This window comes from Ostrea edulis, chromosome 7 (assembly GCF_947568905.1).
Source record: "Ostrea edulis chromosome 7, xbOstEdul1.1, whole genome shotgun sequence".
Taxonomy (NCBI): domain Eukaryota; kingdom Metazoa; phylum Mollusca; class Bivalvia; order Ostreida; family Ostreidae; genus Ostrea; species Ostrea edulis.
The window spans coordinates 20,481,135-20,501,645 of NC_079170.1; the positions used below are offsets into that span (position 1 = coordinate 20,481,135).

The following is a 20,511-nucleotide window of genomic DNA, read 5'->3' on the forward strand; positions in this document are numbered from 1 at the left end:
GCAAGGTGAAGATAATTATATTTTTGGCAGAAGGATTTCAGGTTTGTAATTTTTGATACAAGCAGTTGAAACTTGCAACTAGATCAAATGTTGCAATTTATCAATTTTGGCTGCTATGTTTTTCCAAACAGAACACCAATTCTTAGAAAAGTTTAGATCGATTTTCTCGAAATTCTAAATCAACATTCAGTATTTTCGCTAATAATTTAAAATTTTGATCTCAAACCCTCACTTTTTTAGTTCCATTTGAAATAGTAAGACAAGACTTTGACAATCATGCAAAATTTTAGAAATTGACATTACTCATAATGTTCAGTTATGTATTCGAACTTATTTCAAGTTCAAGTCTCCTAAAATTTTACTCTCTAATTTGATCATGAATTGTTTCCCCATATCAAGTGCAAAAGGGTTATTTATTTCCATTACTTGTATTATATTTTTTTATATGTATTGTTAGAAGGCAGGGTTATGTATATATTCTATGTATTGAGTGATTTCTGTTGCAAATGATGCGTTGATACATGTACTAACAGATAAATCAAGTTTAATTAAATAGATCTTGAGTCCATTTTAAGTGAGATTATGATATTGATCACTGTTCGTTATCTTCACCTTTGATGCTGCAGGAACCTGTTTCCAATCCCTTTAATTTTGAATATCCAACACACAATGAAATATACATTCAACGCAATAATAAAGGACTATATTAGATTCAAATTTCGCAATATCTTTTTGTAATGGATAGAAACATTTTTGTTTTTGAAATGCAATGCTTTTATACAAAATAACAGAATTACATTTTGATTCAGGATAGTAATATGATTGCAATCTGAATCTTTGTTTATGAGCAGGCAATGTTTTAAGTCTTCGTTCTGAATTAAGGTAAGGTTTGCGACATTTTGACCTGTACCGAACAAGGACATGTTGCATATCAGTATATTCAGTAGGAATTGTCCATGTCGTTCTTTGACCAGATGGGCTTAATTTAGTGGTGTTTTACATTTTCGGGATTTTGTACAAAAGGGAATACTAGCGGTATAAAAACTACACGAGGGAAACTTGTGGGGTAAAAAGCTGGTAGAATTTTGAAAAAGAGTATTATCTATAAGATTATACTAATTCGTAGAAAAAAAATTATTTTAAAACACAAAAAAATTGCACCTTTTAAATCTTGAATGAAATTTGAATTGGTTGTCATGGCAACAAAAAATGCATATTGAACAGATTTACAAGGTCTACGTAAAAATCACTTTCAACATAATATGTGGACCATAAACATTTAAGAAAGCATATAAAACTACTACCCTGTTTCCATGGTAACAGATAAAAAAGAATCATTTGATTTATGGGATTCGTAACTTTGTTTTATAATTGTACAACTTTTGAAGAGTGCATTGAACATTTTCATGAACAAAACACAATTCCAGCCCAAAAATGATAAATGATATCTATATTTATTTGTCAAATATTATAGTATCCCATTTATAAGAAATTAAGATTCTTTTTTCTTCTTTCTAAATTAAATACAATATCTTCAATTTCCCGGAAGGTTTTCCACGGTTACGCTTCGTCATAATTTCCGTGTTTCATTAGTCCAAACCTGTCTTATATATTGTATCTTTGAAATAAATTCCCTCTTCTTGTTGCTTTGCTTGCTATTTTTTTTTAAATAGTTGAACATACGACTGTAACCTTCGCGACAATATAGAGTTCGGTCAGTGCCGGATCCAAAGGTGGTGGGGCGAATTAACGTAAAGTTAGTGAAAATGACACTTAATAAATTTGTTTTATGTCAACAAGATCCAATCCGTTATGCAGATGTTCCTCAGACAAAATTTAGACTATTTTTAGATATACTAGAGAAGACAACTCTTTTATTCTTAAGTGATGATATCAGTTGCGTTTTTTAAATTTCAAAGTTCATGCGATAAATCGCTCGATCGGCGCAATTAGATGCCATAGCATTGGGATATAAAGTGCATGTAACTAGAGAGGTAAAGCATAATCAGGTTTATTTTTAAAAAATGTTTGTGAATGTCATAACAGTTCCTAACATCGTTAATGTCGAACTTTGTCAAATTTGAGGATACTATTAACAAACAATAATCGATTATAACGGCATCAAAATAAACCCTACTTTTCCTAGCAAGATATAACACAGAGATAACATGTGATCATCTCATGATTTCCCACAAGATATCAGCAACCGGTACCGATCATCATCTTTTAGCAGAGAAATGCCATTGTTTACCAACAACTGACTTTCTCCATGTATTTCAAATGCCGATGTCCATTAGGGGCGATTCCAGGGTCACAACATAAAATGTAAATTAACCGTAATGCATAATATATAAAAAAAGTAATAATAATTTATAAATCATTTGAGAAATAGTATTACTATTTCTTCATGGAGATTTACACAAACGCCGCTTGACACTTGACAGCGGTAGTAGATAACAAACAAATATCAAGACCTTTTCCCAAGATACAACAATGCCGCCACGCATCTTTTTTCATTATGAGGTCATGAAGAGCGAAGTACACTGAAGTTTATGAAAAACTATATCCCTGTTGTTGCAAACTTTACCTTAAGGAATTGAGCATGATTTTACACTTTGTCTAATTTACAGCGGCATCTTAAAATTCAGTTACATGATGACATGGGTCTTAAATAAATTGCTGTCATTGGTAGGTATCGAGACGTAGCATTGGCAGGTGCTTGCATAAATTCATACAAATGAAATGATCTGATAATAATAGAACCTATCCAGCTTTGTGATTTTTTTCTCTTAAATGGTCTATATTGAAAAACCAAAGGAAATAACACTCCATACACTGGTCATCTAAAACACGTGACGTCACAATTGCAGTCTATGAAATAAGTAGTAATTCTTTTCTAGCATTGGAATGCTCTTGCACATTGATTGTTTTAAAACAGAAGGTCGTATTTCAGGTGAATAGAGTTTTATTCAATATGTATCATATTGCATGACATATGTTTATAGCAGAGGTCCTCACCTAAAACTTTTATGCATGAATATAAGAGTACCATTCTCTTCAGAACATAAACGACCACATGTATCAATCATGTGCAAAAGTTCTTGAAATTCACATGATTTTACATCATTTCAAAATATAACTAGGCGTCTGCCTACAAAACGCATGTAGTCAAGTGGCAATGATTCATTTTCAATTCATCACATTACTTGATTTCATGAGAAATTATTTTGATGCAATTCATTAATATAAGTGAATCGTCTGACTGTTGCTTTGTATACAAAAGGTTTTAGTTACCCGTTTTGTAGATTTTCAATAAACATTGCATTAAAGTTATGGTTTTCTGATCAGGTCACTCGCTCCATCGCAAAACTGATATTGCTATCCCCCTTGCACCTTCATCTTTGAATATTCACGTTTGGAGTTCATCCGAACACCAGGAAATTTTCATAGTTAGCCATGCCGGTCAGGTGATATGAACAATATGTTCCTCAGGCGTACTTCGGGTTTATATTGTTCACACTGGTAACAAAACTGTTTTTGACAAGATATAGCTTTTGCGATCGCAAATCAGATAAAGGATAGAAATAGACGAATGTCTACTTTGGATGATATCAAAGTTCGATTTTTCCCAAACCTGGGGAAAACGTTCACGCAGAGGAAACGATGTCATTTCTTTAGAAATCCGCGAGCAGCAGATCAGTGCAAAAAATTAAAGTGATTGTTACATTCTCTGAAAGCTGAACTAATAGAAAACATCGTTGTCCTAGCCACATTGCTTATATCAACTTTAAGAAAAGCCAAGAGGTTTGCACTGACTCTTTAAGATTTGTTCTGAACATATTTTATTGAAGATCTTTAATATATTATATAGATTTGTTTAGAAAACCACGAGCAGCCATTTGGTATGAAACCAGCGGAACATGGGTCAGGTTATATACTATGTATGTGCACCCCAACCCTATGATTCAGTACTATGTAAGGAAGTAGGCTATTTAGCATATATTTAAAAAAAAAAAGAATAATAAACAAAAACAAATTTCATTCACATTTTATTTATTAACGGCAAACTGACAACTCAACACTGTGACAAACGGGATAATTTCAGTTTCCCCATCATCAATTTCCCATATTTATGTAGCAATATTCCATTATAACCTATATATGGTGTTTATAATTCTCAACTGATTCAATATGCAAGAGCTTGTTCTGCGTATGACCAGTTTTTAAATGGAAGCAAGCTATTGCAACAGGGTCGAATGAGCATTTTGTAAATTATATGGTCGTTATAACGATCCAGTTCGTCAATACAATCTATCATTAGGTCAAATGTTGTCTGACTTCTTTCATACCGATTGCTAGGCCGCTGTTATTACCCTGATTTTGACTACGGATAACTCCGTTTACCTGATCACGATATAGTGCTCACGGCGGGTGTGACCGGTCGACAGGGGATGTTTACTCCTCCTAGGCACATGATCCTACCTCTGTTATATCCCGGAGATCGTGCTTGTCTATTGATTGATTGATTGTATCTTGCTCAACATATCGCTCGAGAATTTCTCACTCATATGGAGACGTCACCAAGACCGGTGAAGGGCTTCAAATTTAGGCCTCTGCTCGGTACTTACGGCCTTTGAGAAGTGAGGGTTCTTTAGCGTGCCACACCTACTGCATCCGTTTATAAGGTCATCTCCGAGGACCCGTGACATTCACACCTGATGCCGACCGTTTGGCGATGGAACTGTCACTACCTGTTTTAACGATATAGGTCTGTCACGGTCGGGATTCGAACCCCGGCTTTCCGCATGCGGGGCTCTAACATCGCAGCCGCAACGGCGGTCTCTCTCTCTCATTCTCTCTCTCTCTCTCTCTCTCTCTCTTCTCTCTCTCTCTCTTCTCTCTCTCTCTCTCTCTCTCTCTCTCTCTCTCTCTCTCTCTCTCTCTCTCTCTATATATATATATATATATCTGACTGACGTGTTTCATAACGATTGTTATGCTGTTCTTGGCACACTGATTTTGAGTACGGATAACTCCTTTTACTTGATCAAGATATAGAGTACACGGCAAATGTGACCGGTCGACAGGGGGCGCTTGCTCCTCCTGGGCGTTGTATCCCGCCTCTGGTTTGTCCGAGGATCCGTGTTTGTCCAACTATCTATTTTGTATTGCAAATAGGAGTTATGAGATTGATCACTGTTCGTTATCTTCACCTTTCATCCAACCTTTCATCCAACTAATAAACCTCTTTGATGATTAAGGAGAAAAGGTGGTGCATTTGTTCTGAGAAATCATCGATTTTTGTAGATTCTTTTACTAGGTTTGAACCTGACATAAATTCTTATATATAGTAGATATCTCAGTGGTCGGTATATTTCTCTTCTTATCTGGCATATACACATGTAAGCTGGATATTCAATTTCTTTTTGGTATCAGAGTTTGTATGGTATATAAAGTTTGTTAACTTTACATCAGCATTTCCGGTTTACAAATGCAGATTTCCTCAACATATACTTTTTGTTTTACATGCAACTATCTGTATACAAGTATTTGCAGTGAAGATACACAAATTATGAAATAGACGCGGATATTGATTGATTGATTTAATATTGTTTAACATCCCTCTCGAGAATATTTCACTCATATGGAGACGTCACCACTGCCGGTCAAGGGCTGCAAAATTTAAACCTATGCCCAGAGCTTATGGCCATTGAGCAGGGAGGGATCTTTATCATGCCCCACCTGCTGTGACCCGGAATCTCGGTTTTCACGGTCTCATCCGAAGGACCACCGCATTTAGTCGCCTCTTACGACAAACAAGGTGTGCTGATGACCTATTCTAACCCATATCCCCACAGGTCTAGACGCGGATTCATCGCGTGTCAATTATCTATTGATAAAATGTAATAAGGAAAAATGCAATTGGATATTAATGCTACAGCATGTATACATAATGCACATGGAAGAAATACGACGAATAAAATAAGAAACATTGGATTGCTGTGGAATGTTTTACAGACTCAAGGGTCGGTGACTAACCATTACTGGATTTAAAACAACGGTTCATATCATTTGAAGGTAGTAACTAATTGTTGGAGTACTTGTACACATATTCCCGTGTTGAAATAGCATGACACATCGTAAGGTCCCTATTGTCTCCAAAATACACGTTGTAACTCCCCCTTTTCGCATTAAGCTATGGGGGTCTTGATTCCGATTTATGCATATGTACAATTGTAATAACATACGAGATTAGACTCGGCTGAATATTTGGATTGACACCTTTACCGAATGTTAGAGTAGTTCTTCATAATTCATGTTTGGGAATTCGATTTAATCTGTCATTTACACTGAAAACTGAGCTGGATGGGAGAATTTATTATCATGGCGGCTGATGGGGTGTATGCGGCAATTCATTACTACTGCTGTGCCTATAGCAGTGCATGGGTTACAGAGTATTTACATGTATGATTTAAATGGCGGGGGTTCAAGTGAAAATTTGCCCTGTGGTCAAAGGAAATGGTATGTATGTATCTACCTTTTAGCATTCCAGATCTCCCCCAAAACTATGAATATCGTGCAAGAATTGGATCCATAACCTTGGAAATGAATCATTTGTTTTTGAACGGTATTTTGAGAAAGATTTTCTTAAAGAGGATACCAGGGTAAGTACCAATTATATTTCCTTTTCACTCAGTAAATACTAATACTTCTTATTTACAACAAACCTTTACTTATATATATCAAATTTCTAATTTAATCTAATTCAGTTTATTTTAATATCCTTATCTGATGAACATTTTGTACAGGTTAAATATGAAAGGATGGATAAACACTGCTGTTTAAATATTCAAAGTTAAATTAATTTCTATTTAAGTTAAGATAATGGGATACACACCAACAACTATTAAAAAGAAGATATAGTAACTATAAGAATTGATGACAGCAAGCCTAAGACGATAAGAGAAAATAGCTCAAAAAGATGAGGAAAAGGAAAAGCAGGATAGTACTTTCAAAAATCATTACAGCATAATATGTATCATATTTTGTATCAAGCTATTGTTTTTAAAGCAATTGAAAATGTACAAGTAAACAAATGAAGCATAGTATATATGAAGTACAATATACACTATGATTAATTAGTCATTATGAGTATTTTTCATTTTTCACCTAATCCATTTTCTTTTGGAAACTATTGAAAACTCATATGCAGAACCCATTGACCAATCTGGACTATCAATATCTACGGAAACAAGTAACTTGATGTATTTCGCTATTAAATGGTTAACAGAGTTTTACAACCAAGGTCATTTCAATTCCCCCCTGTGCAGTTAATCTTTCAAGTCTTGATATTTACGTGGCAATTACTGCAAAGGTGTAGTGCTAATCAACTGTATTGTGTTGTATACAGGTTGGCATTGCAACATTGTCTTGTACTGATTGATTAATTGTTTGCTGTTTTCCGCCACACTCAACAATTTTACAGTTATCTGGTGGCGCCCAGTTTTTATTGGTGAAAGAGACAACCCAGATACAATGTACCTCGGAAGAGACCAACGACCCTCCGAAAGTAAACTGGGAAACTTTTTCACTTACCGGCGGCGCGAGCGGATTCGAAACCGCCCCAGGCAGAGGTGAGAGGACGTGCAATTTTGACCGCGATGCTCTAAGCACAGGGCCACGGAGGCCCCCCCCTTCTTTTGTAAACAGACGTACATGACCACGGAGCCCCCCCCCCCCCCCCCCCATGCTCTTGTAAACAGACGTGCATGGCCACGGAGCCCCCCCCCCCCCCAATTCTCTTGTAAACAGACGTACATGTACTAATAAATCAGAAAGAGAGAACACTACCATAAAAAACCTCTTTGTTGTGTGAAATAGATGTACATGTATTTTCATGAAAATCCATTACTTAAGTTATAAAGTAATGGTTTGATTTCCTTTTCATAATTTCAGCTCAATGAAGACATGAATGGTGACAAACATATCCCACTTTCGATACATACTGAAGAATAAAACAACTTTGTGGAAGATATACAGATAGAATTGCCCAGTCATTGTCCAGCATAAATGTGCTAAGGAATGTTCAAGTGAAGAATGATGAAGTGAAGACAATGAACAATCCTATAAAGAATACCAAATTAAAAGTTTAAGAATTAAGAGTGTCGTTTTCATCAATCCATCCCAATTCACTAGTGTTTTCGTTTGAAGCTGTTAATAATTCCTCTTCATTATAATAAGGCTCATATTGATATACTTTGCAGTCTGACTTCACTGAGAGGCAATTGTCCGGTATATGTCATCAGCAGATGGAAATGTGGGAAATAACTCAAAGAGTGATAACTTTATCTTGCAAAATGGCAGTCTCTAGCAGCTGATGTTTAGCTATATTTAATAGCCGATTTCTACACAACAGATTACAATCAAATGGAAATAACCAGTGAATTTAATTACTAAATATTTAGTATTTGAAATGTGAAAATATTTTTGAATATCTTACGTTCCTTTTAACTAAGATTTGTTTTGTTTCCAAACTAGTATCGTCAATATATCTATGATTTTGGTATATATCAACTCAGTTAAGTAAACTATCTGATTTCATCCCTGATCAAATGTATAAGTTGAAGTTTTAGGTTCCTTTTTGACTAATTTTATTTTCGGATATCTTCAATTGGCCTTCATTGTATAATGTAAGCATTCCGCGCGCCTAATTTAGATGTGGTCAAAAAGAAAGCAATGACGTCCGTAGATTGGAAAAAATATCAAGTGGTATGCTGAAAATACTTTCACGTCGTTTTTAAAACAACTTCTGTCTATTTATTCATGAAGAACCGTAGTATTAATTTCTTTATTAAAATTTGGCATAAAATATGGAGCATTTGTAATTTGAAATATGTTATCAATTTGTTTTTATTGAATTGTTCTACAAATAAACGAAATATAAAACGTTGTGAAAGATTATGTCATTATCATTGAAATGTGGGTTATGGAAACGAATTTCTGAGCACAATCCCTGTTAAAGAAGTACCGAAATAAAATTTCATTTCCCATTGGTCAGTATATACGTTCATCGGGATGAGCAGTTCTAACGAGTTCTTCCATATGCATGTGCTAAAGTGTACATATACAAATACTAAAGTGTACATTTAGAAGAATATTTCCTGCATTGGCAAAAAGGGTCAAAATCTGGGCATCAACAGACAAAATATTGCGAACTTTAGATCACGACACAATCTGATAAAGAATAAGAATGATATATGAGGCTTATCATAGACCGCAATTACAAAATACTAGATGACTTATTTTATAATTTCAATAACTGCATTTTTGTTATCCGCTGCTACACTTGCCAGAAACAGTATGTCAATATCTCCGCACACGTGTCAATAAAGAACGATCCACCATCTAAACAAAGAAAATCATAGACTAATCATAGGTAGGACATGGGTATTAATTACTACAGATTTATAACTCCGTTTACTGATCCCACCTCTGGTATATCCAGAGGTCCCTGTTTGCCCACTCTCTATTTTGTATTGCTTATACATGCTATAGGAGTTATGAGATTGATCACTGTTCGTTATCTTCACCTTTCATTTACAAAGCCAATTTAAACGACATGTACAGTGTATAGATTTTGTATCCACCCATGTAATCAATAAATACTGAATATTTTGTAAATATGTTATATGTCAGTCCAGAAGCTGACTGGAGCTTATATTTTATTTTTGTTATGACCTGCTGACTTAAAAGAAAGCCTACCTCATTTTACTCCATCTTTTTTTCCGTCGCGTTTTGCAAAAACTTGAGCAATGTTTTATTTAACACGTAACTATCGAAAATAGAGAGTCAAGCACTAAGGTTCGTTTTTGAAAGTGGAAGGATGGGGGGGGGGGGGGGGGGGGCACAAACAAAGACGATTTTCCTGATATCTCTGAAAATTCTTAATTAGTAAGGAAAGAAGTTGTCCAAACAGCATCACCATTAGGGAACGTATCCTTCAGCACATTCAATACATGAGTTCATTCCATCTGTTCAACTTTGCATTACCACTACGATTCACCGCCATCAGTGGGATTGCTATTTGTAAGTGTCTAGGGATTGATGATAATCAAGATATCATTCCGTAGCGGTCGGTTGTTAGAATGGCTCGAAAAATGTCACTAAGTAAATATTCGCACAGGGTAGAGGAAATAAATGGCACTTCAAATATTTTGATGCTGTCGTCCACTACCAAACATCAGGAAATTGACTTGATAACCCATATTTTGGTTCTAAGGTATTCACTTTCGCATTCTGAAAAATAATCTTCAGGCAGATATCAATGAATCGTCTTTAGCCAGAAGTAATTGGTATATAGTGACGCATCATTTTTCTAACTTCTGTCGTAGTTGCAATTTTTTTTAGAATAAATTTATGTGCTATAATTGCATCAGTATTCCTACTGGTGCGCATAACCAATTGAATATAAACTATTTTTTTAAGTATGTGAAAATGAGAGGTGAGTAATTTGTATTGTACAGGTGGTAATACATTCTATTTTTAGTTCAACTCTACGTGCCTGAGTTCAAAATACTGCGGATCAAAATGAATTTTACTGAATACTAATAAAGTATGCAAGCCCTAAAAACCTTTGCACTAGACACAGTTAGGAACCCCGACAAAATCTCCACCCTAACCGTTATACCTTTACGGTTAGATAGGACAGTCGTGGTAGATCATATCGATTCACTCGATTTAACGATATTTTGTCACTTATAATACTGGATAAAAATTGGAGATTTATATTCATCTTTTAAATAATTTGTTTGTTAGATACATGCAATTATACTGTAAGTTGTGTCAGTATTCTTATGATATGACCATCGTTTACCGTAAATGTATTGATATATTTATGTCCTGTGTTTTATGTATAGGTATGCTTATTATCTTGTGTGCATGTTTATGAGTGTGTTTTTGTATTTTCTATAATTTATTTTACTTCTATTTTTGAAATACTAAATTGTCAGAGAGCGACTAAGTTTTGTCTTGTGTTGAAATAAAAGAAAGAAAACTTCTTTCCGGGTGTGCTCTACAATTTTATAGTTCCAATATCCCCTATTGATCAGTCACATCGTTGCTAAGCGGATTGTAAACACACTGCTATTCACATTTTCACCTCGGATGCTGAGACATGAAACTCTCCAATGCTTTGTGTAATAAAATTGATTAGAAAATCCAGCGGCGTTCGAGCGTAATTAAGCTCAACATATTAAGCTGATCATTTGAGTTAAATATATAGATAACGAAATATTGATAAAAGCAAGGGTGTTCGGGTCAGCCCCCATTTCGAAGTGTCCATGGGCTAAAACGTCAATACTTTTTTTTTTCCAATGTCGTACTTGCTGAACTCTTTTTCATATAATAGTAAACAGCAATATTCTATCACAATTTCAGATGTGTTTCGGATTGCTTACATCAACATCAATGGCGAGAATATTATGAAGATTTACAGAAAATAATGCACAAGTGACATTTTTCTGAACAGATTCTATCTATTTTGGAACATAAACTGTACGTCTTATTGTATTCTGTATTTATGTCGAATAAAAAAAAAATTCTTCATAAACACAGTTTTTAAACTTCATTTCACACTGCAAATTCAAACGTAGACTTAATATAGCAATGTTTTGCAGTTTTAACAATTTTACCAATCGTGAATACATACTAAACCGCCTCCAACGACACTTATTTTAGCGCCATATTTTGAGGATCGGTATACCAGAAATGTTCCAATACTATGGCGGTGGATACAACTAGGTGTGTATGGACAATAGTCAAAGCTTTAGGGCCCACATATACGCCTCTCACGATAGAGGCCTTTAACTAAAGAAGAAACATTGATATGTTCATTGGATTAGTAATGGAGAAATATGATACTCTGCACTGCATTCATTTGCGTGACTTCACTGTGTCCTAAGTATCTACATGTAAATGACTGTTGTAACATATTGTTCAAAATAAAGTATAAATTTGACTAGATGGATACTTTTGCACAACTGGTGTCACACTAACGTCAGGATGAAGATCGTGCTTGTTTCACTATTCCTATCATATTTTTTGTTTCTTTATTTCTTTGATTTTGTTGATGGAGACAAACAGGGTGAAACCAAACTGAATGCCCTACAGTTTGTGATCTACAACAATGCGGAAGCCACAGTCAAACTGGATTCTACAGCACTGAAAAAAATCATCCAGTTATCGACAACGGGTAAGGTATTCTTTAATATTATTATTCATTCCTTCTCAAAAACACTGAACATATCCCAATGGGACTTACACCTTTATTGGGACTACCTAAACCTTGGTTGGTTGAAAATACGCCGGTTTCGAGATACGTCCGATTTATTTCCCTTTGTAGAACTCTCGTACATAGTGAGGCGTGAAAAAATTTGTTTACACGCGGGGGTGGGACAGATATTCATCACAGCGTAAGTGCATGTGCTCAGTAAGTTCCTCATACGCTGTTTAATAACCCGAATTCGACTGATACACAAACTAAGTAAGTGATAAGTATTTAGGAAGTAATTAAATACATAGAATCCATATCCTATCACGTTATTTTGCTGGTCATAGGTACCATATTCAAGATGTTTCTTGCAAATATGACATTGTTTGTATGTTTCCACTTCGGTAAAACATTTCTTTCGATAGTATTTAGTATTTCCCACATTTACACATTTAAAAAGAAGCCGCTTTTAATACATTTCATCGTTTTCCTTGTTGGCTGTATATCTACTCTGTCCCACTTAGGCATTCAAAGTTCCACTAAATGCACCTCCTATACAGAAGAGTTCGTATCTCGAAACTGGCGTATTGTAAACATCAACAGGGATCAATTTTATCCAAAAGGCAAGTGTGTGTGTTATGAACCAAGATGAAAATGAAGCATTTATCACGCATGGCCTGGATACCGTTTTCCTATCTGCTAACTTTGACATTTGACATTTGCGCTTGAAAATTTAAGGAGAATTGTTTCAATCCACAATTAATACGTCTTAGGTATTGTGACTCAAGGTATGAAGGTACATCTACCAAAGACCAGAAACAGTTTTTAAAAAACATCTTACGATTAAGATGAGCATTTTAAAACGCTGTAATTCTCTTATAATTCTTCAATCATATATTTCTGAATGGCAAAACTAAGTATATATGTAGGTGATAAAAACAACATTCTTACTTACGGCATAGTTGTACTCAGTTGAGTATAAAGCTGAGACACAATTTCTATCTTAGGCTTAAGTTCTTATATGAAAATGGGCACTGAAACAAATTCAGTATGGCAATATCAGTCTGATTGACCCTTAATCTCACAATAATTGTTTCACGTCTTCGCATCATTGGTGTAAGTTAATAATAAAGTTTGATTATATTTTGACCTTAGTTTATGTACTCACAGTTTTAGAAATTTTATTATTTCAACACTGACATAACTGAAATACAATGTCAGATATATTTCTTATATATCTTCCTATTTCAGCTCTGTAGTAAATTATCTGATATTTCTATCTCGATTCACTATTTTCTTTACAACTGCTGAGTCGTAGCATTAGTTTGCGAATATGAGTAGGCAGCTGTATTACAAATTCGTAAAGATATCAAAATTTCTCTACTGATTTTTATGGCGTCGAGCTTTGCTCGAACGGCATCTAATCAACGTGTACGACTGAATCAGCTGAAAAGTTTACGCGACCGAAGGTGTCAGACTATCGATGCTTCCGCGGAAAAATCCCGCGCTTTTTGTAATGGTGTATGGATATCTGTACTGTTTAATGATTTACGACATTTTAAAGTTGTTAATGAGAAACAAATGAAAATTATCACATTGATTTACTTTAACATATAAAAACTTTCAGAAAAAATAAAAACAAATCAAATAAAAATTCCAATTTCAATGCGAACTACATTTGCAAAGTCACGTGATGTCTGAAACGATAGCGTGTCTAGACGAAATATAGCGTGGGTTTTGTTTGTAAACATTGCGTGCTGTTGGCGAAATTTAAACTGAGAAATAGTGTATCGCGGATTATTTATGGTCATTATATTTTAGGGTAGGTAATGTTTATTTGACTGTAGCATTCTCAGTAGGGTATTAACGCATCTGTAGGTTTGCAATTCATTGGCCAACTCGGTATATAAACACTGGCACGTGTTAATGTTATTGTAAACAAACCAAGCGCGGAAGCATTCATTATTATAAGGCTTTCAAGTAAAGGTTTTTGTGGAGGTAAAAGTTACTGAATTAACAAAAGTTTTTTTTAATCTGACTAGGTTTTCATCTCTTGAGATGCTAGCAGTGATATATACTACAAATGGTCCATAGTTGTTTACATTGTTGCACATATTTCTTATAAAATTTTTGGTTTAAAACTTATTTCTTGTTTTTATTATGTTATCAACAAGTACATGCAGTGCTGCCCTTTACAACTATTAAAAGGAGAGTTCTCACAACAGTTGACTTTTTCACTAAATATCTTAATGCACAAATTTTCAGTTCTTTGTGAATTACATCTGTGCCAAGGATTGTAGAATACTCCCTTGGCTAGCAAAGATGTGTGAATAATTAAGAGCAATGGTTGATCGCAAAAATCTTCATTATTTAATAACATTAGATATTGTAAATAATCCTTTGAAAAATATTCTGAAGAAATGAATGGAATTGTAAAAAAATATATCTGTAATTGAATTTTTTGTGTGAAAAGAGCTACTGTACAGATGTATTAGAAGCATTATTCCTGTATGAAGGATAAATATTCTTGGTATTGCTTGAATTCAAAGCTGTATGTGTGTTTTTAATACATGTACAGCTAATCTTCGTTATCGGGAATATGTAAATAGAGTTGCCAGTCCAAACCACTTCTTTTTTTTTTGTGTGTGTGTTATCCTTTTTATCGCAAATCCTTGGATATCTCAAATTTAATTTCAGTCCCGTTGAATTTGCAATAACATGGTGTGACTGTAGTCAATGGCATCAACATATTCACAGGTAGAAAACTCTCCATTGAGATTTATATAAAGCTATATCTACTCTGTGTACATACAATAAGGGATGAAGCATTGATAAACTGGACAGTACATAGTTTCATTATAATCTTTGCTTTCTTAGCACGACGCCATTGTGGCCCTTCAGGCCTTTGATTAAAATTTATAGACGGAGTTGCATAAAGAATAAATCAAATTCTGATTTGTGTTTAATGCCGTAAAATTCCATAATGAGGCCACACTGACCTAAATTAAGATTACACCTTCATTTAATAGCTGACTATGTTTGATGGTTAAACGGCTCATTGTGCTCTGGATATAATTAAAAAGCCAACATACGGATATACAGACAAACGGACGAACTTGAAAACCCATACCAGAATAAGGTCTATCTTAGGACGGCTTTAGAAAGCCGAGATGCATTATATCAAATGCTATAAATACCACAACGTTTTCAAAGTTCTTCAAGCAATAAATGGGAGTTACACTTTTCTTTCAGGTACTTTTGCATATCACAAACAAGGAGTGAGTTTTTCTGTTTATCCTAACTCGAAACGCCTGGCTCTTGGATATGGTCAGACGGTGATATATGACGGGATCCTGACGAACGATGAAAATGGATATGACGTCAGAACAGGAGTGTTCACATGTCCTGTAGCGGGAACCTACATGTTTGTTCTCGATTGTCTCTCTCCTAAGCCAACATGGATACACATTGTTAAAAACAAGAGTGTGGTAGGATCTGTACATATATCAACTGCTAACGAAGGCACATCTTGGCAGCAGTTGAGTAGAACCGTCATATTAAAGGCAAGAAAAGGTGATCACGTTAAAGTAGTTAATAGTGGGAAAAACGGCATCATCCAAATGGGTCGATACTCTGGTTTCTCTGGAACTCTACTGTACCGAAGAATTAATGCAGATAAGAAATTGTAAATTACACGTCATGAGATTGTGTAATAAATGATAAACTGTATTGATTGTAGACGGCGTTGGTGATGTTATTTATTACATAAACATTGCTACTTTTGTTACTAATGAGGCTGGCTTAAAAACGTCAATATCCTGCTAATTATCGATCTGAAAATATTGAATTAGAAAATACTGAGGCGTAGGCCTCCATGTTCATTATGCGTATTGTTGTAACGAATAATCCTATATACAAGGAAGAAATGTTCGAAAGGTTGAAAACGCAATGAAGTGTTAAAGATGTTCTGCATATAATTCATTTTCGGGAAGAAAATTTTTCGCAATCATCTTTTAGACACACAATGTTTGTGAATGTTGAATTATGTTGGTTCAAACAAGGAAAGGGTTGATTGCATACTAAATCATTCTGACAAACGATTTCCTTAAACCCTACAAAAATACAAAATTGAGAACAGGACAAACATGGACCCATATAAACAACAGAGGTGGGGTCTTGTGTCGAGGAGGAGTAAGCATCCCCTCTTGAGCCATATAAAAAAACATACTAATTCGAAGGCAAATCCATTATGCACAGAACGGCCTAACAGTTGGTATGAAACACGTCAGGTAGAATTTAACCTAATGTTAGGATATATAATGTTGTATATAACGACCATGGAATCTGAGAAATGTTCAGTTTTTAACGATACCTTTGAGATGGAGGGAAGAATGTGTTTCGAGGTCGTGAATACATTTTACATTGTAAAAACAGGGCCAACATACGTCTTCACTGGACTAAACGAGATTAACAGTTATGCAACTATGACTCAGGACGTTAATATGAATACCATCGAAATCTTTGTTTATTAGAGCACTCTCATGGCCCAAAGGGCCGTTGGAACAGATATCTCCCTATAGGTAACGTCTACATCATGTTGGAAAGGAAAATATAGAAAACTGATAAAAATCAAACCATACCTATCCAACTTGAAAAGTTTTGGTCAAAATGGTGTAAATCGAATGCAAGCGCGAGGACATGTTGAATGTAGTGTACCAAAGTTCACGTTCAGATTACACATAGCTTGTATATAAACATGTAAATTCCTATTTTCTTAATCATATATAGTTACTCCTTGATTTAACGGCATTGTACCATGTCTGCTATATGCTAAAAATGACGGTTTGATATATCACCACAATGCACCATTTACCTCAATTGTGTTATAGTTCACGCTTTTATGAATAGACGGATCAAATATTTGAAGTCATGTAGATATTTAACAATATGTCAGGGTGCTTTGGCAGAATGTTATGTGTTAACTTCGATGTTTTGTCCTGTTATGGATATAGATACTAATACCAATACATTTTACGTCTCCCTCAAACACGGTCACGCCGTAAGACTTATTGAAACATTGGTATGACGTCATTCTTTGTCTTTTTTATGCCCCTGAGATCGAAGATCGGGGGGCATATTGTTTTTGTCCTGTCTGTCATTCTGTAATTCTGTCATTCTGTCTAAAACTTTAACCTTGCTAATAACTTTTGAACAATAAGATATAGAGCATTGATATTTCACATGAGTATTCCTTGTGACAAGACCTTTCCAGGGGGTACCATAATTTGTATATAATATCAGTTTGCCAAGAACGGTCAAGATGACAATCGGTATGAAACACGTAAGGCAGTATTTGAGTTTAAGCTTGGAGTTTCCTCATTAGCTGAAATTCTCTTAGGCATTTGGCCACGCTCATACTTTTACATATCTGGTATATATGAGTGATAGTAGGTACAGTTAATCATTTAGGCTGTGTTTGTATAATAGGTATTTGTATTAGCAGCATCACAACGAATAAAGTACATGTATCTTAAAATAGGTATGGATCACTTATGTAGCATTGGAAGTATTCAGTGAAAACCATGCACAACCTCCACAAAAAAATATGATTCTAACACAATTTAAAATGACCAACTAATTAATGGCAGGTGACTTGTAAACGGGTAAAGCATGGTATCTATTCATATTGCTGAATTGATGTTCTTTGTGTTGAGACTCTTCCACTTTCTTTATCATTATTTTATTTCGAAGTGCGATGACGAAAAAGACTTGTTATAGGGCTTAAAAATCAGTTGATATTTCGACAATCCGCATGCCAAACAAAAATCTGCCTAGGTATGAACATTTTAATTTTGTACAGTAGAATTGCTTTTATTTGCCACGGAAAAGGGGTCCGACTCCAATAGCTGTTTTACATCGTCCTTTACACCTGCACATTACTGCAAAATTGCCAAGAGATAATAATAATCTTATGTCAGTATTAATTAAGTCTAGATTAAATGATTGGATAATGAGTTAATCTTTATTGATCATGTGAATTTAAAAAATTATCCTGCAAGGAAAAGAAGGGATGAAAGTGTAGGGGGAAGGGGAATTAAAATTCAAAAATATGAATAGCAAAAAGCTGCATTTGTTTGGAGATAATATATTGTCCGCTTGCAGACAACCTTTTGTTTGGAGATTATATATTGATCGCTTGCAGACAACCTTTTGTTTGGAGATTAGATATTGATCGCTTGCAGACAACCTTTTGTTTGGAGATTATATATTGTCCGCTTGCAGACAACCTTTTGAAACCTAAACGATCCGGGGATTTTATAGCCCGTCACTAAATAAAATTAACTGAAATCAACGGTAAATTGTCCGCATGACATTTCAGAAGTTAGAACATATTGATAAATAATGAGCAGTATTGTAAATGGAAGTTATCATAAAGTAATATAAAGGAAAAAAAAACTACTCATTATATTTGTTAATATCCACTTTCGCACATCACCTCGTTCAACATCACGCTTCAAACAGCCACTTTCCTCATTATGTTACATATTCGTCTCTTCATTAGGTAGTGTAGAGTAATCGTTAAAGATTATGACATTCAGCTCCGGATATGACATACTTTGAGAAAAACTGAAGAGCATATTGTGGGAATGTTTTTCTAACCATATTTCAATGTCCAAGGTTGGGCTCACACATCCATGTAGAATATTTTTGATTGATATTTACAAGGGTCACAAATGCCCTCACGTTTAATATCAACTAAATATGGAACATTTTATCATTGTAATATCTCTCCATCATTTGCTGGCATGCCTTACATTATGTATCATAATACTTTGAAGTATATACATTTTGTTTGTGTGAAAAGGAAATTGTGTTTCATCTAATAAATCAATGACCATAGTGTTGTTAATATTACAACCATATATTATGATGAATGAGATAAGTTATCATTTGATCGAATAATTCCATGTTTTTTGATTACCTGAAATGCAACAACTTAGGTAAAATAGAACATTATGCATTTCTGCATGTGCCATTGAGGTGAATTCACGATTATTTAAAGTTATGAAGTATTTGGAAAAAATAACCAATGTTTGTACGCTTAACTCTTAATCTTTAATGCAAATGTTAAGTGATTGAAATGATTTACACGATTTCTTAGTTACTGGTCATACACCTGTGCTGGGTACCAACTCTGTAATTCTTTTTTCAAAAACGATTTTGCCCTTTTCTTTGCACTTTACAGTAAATATGTACAGTCAAAACTGTTATATCGACCCTCTGTATTAAATGACTCACAGTTGTATGTGACCGTAAAATGACCCCAACACGTGACCCATCTATTGTACCTGTATTAAATGACCACCTGTCTGACGCGACCAACGACAATTAATTTTACAACCATTCCTTTTAATTTCAGGATATTTTCCTTTTATTTAACGATTGTAATTTCTCGACTACAACTTGATTCCTACTTTCGATTTCGGATGAGCATGGGAATCCCCCCCCCAAAGCTTTCATTTTAAAACACACGGGTGATATTTCGGCGGTGATCTTGTTTAGTTGGTACCTTGAATCAATTAATCAATTATTATAACCAAGATATCAATTGGTTAAAGTGTAATCAACATGCAGATATCCCGACTGTTGTTTTTGTAAAACTTATACGGTACCAATTTCGATGCACCAGATGCACATTTCGACAAATTATGTCTCTTCAGTGATGCTCAACCGAAATTTATCTAATAAAATCAAGGGTCAGAGAATCAAGGCCGTTATTTTCGAAGGTGTGAATTTCGACAGAGTTTGAGATGTGCTGTGTGGATCGAATGTTAAATCTCCCACCTGATATACCATTGTATTCAACAGGGTGCAACATTATCCTCATTGCAATATAAACCAGGTAAATATTGTGCTTGGGCCTGAAATTAACTTGTTAGTTATGAAATAAACAAACCGGCTTACATGTTTGTTATTTAACACCTGTCAGATAAACGAGGGAAACAAAACACACTGTACATAGAACTTTCACCATATAATTACCTGCTTATCACAATCTGTATTATAATAGCAAAACAATTCTACGATTCAGAATTCATCGTGAACAAAACTGAAATTGTATACACGTGGAAAGAAACCATGATATACGGGGGTTTCAACAGTTTCGATTGAAGTCAGCATTTCGCAAGTCCTGTGGTCATTATAACGATCTAGCTCGTCAATACAACTTACCATTTGGTCAA

General features: G+C 34.7%; 1 protein-coding gene across 1 annotated transcript; it reads left to right on the forward strand.

Moving 5' to 3' along the window:
* The first annotated feature begins 12,054 nt into the window (after positions 1 to 12,054).
* On the forward strand, positions 12,055 to 15,957 carry LOC125656638 (complement C1q subcomponent subunit A-like). Its single transcript, XM_048887241.2, has 2 exons — positions 12,055 to 12,250; positions 15,521 to 15,957. Exons 1-2 carry the CDS (start codon positions 12,061 to 12,063, stop codon positions 15,955 to 15,957), a joined length of 627 nt encoding a protein of 208 aa, XP_048743198.2. The 5' UTR covers positions 12,055 to 12,060.
* The last annotated feature ends 4,554 nt before the right edge of the window (positions 15,958 to 20,511 follow it).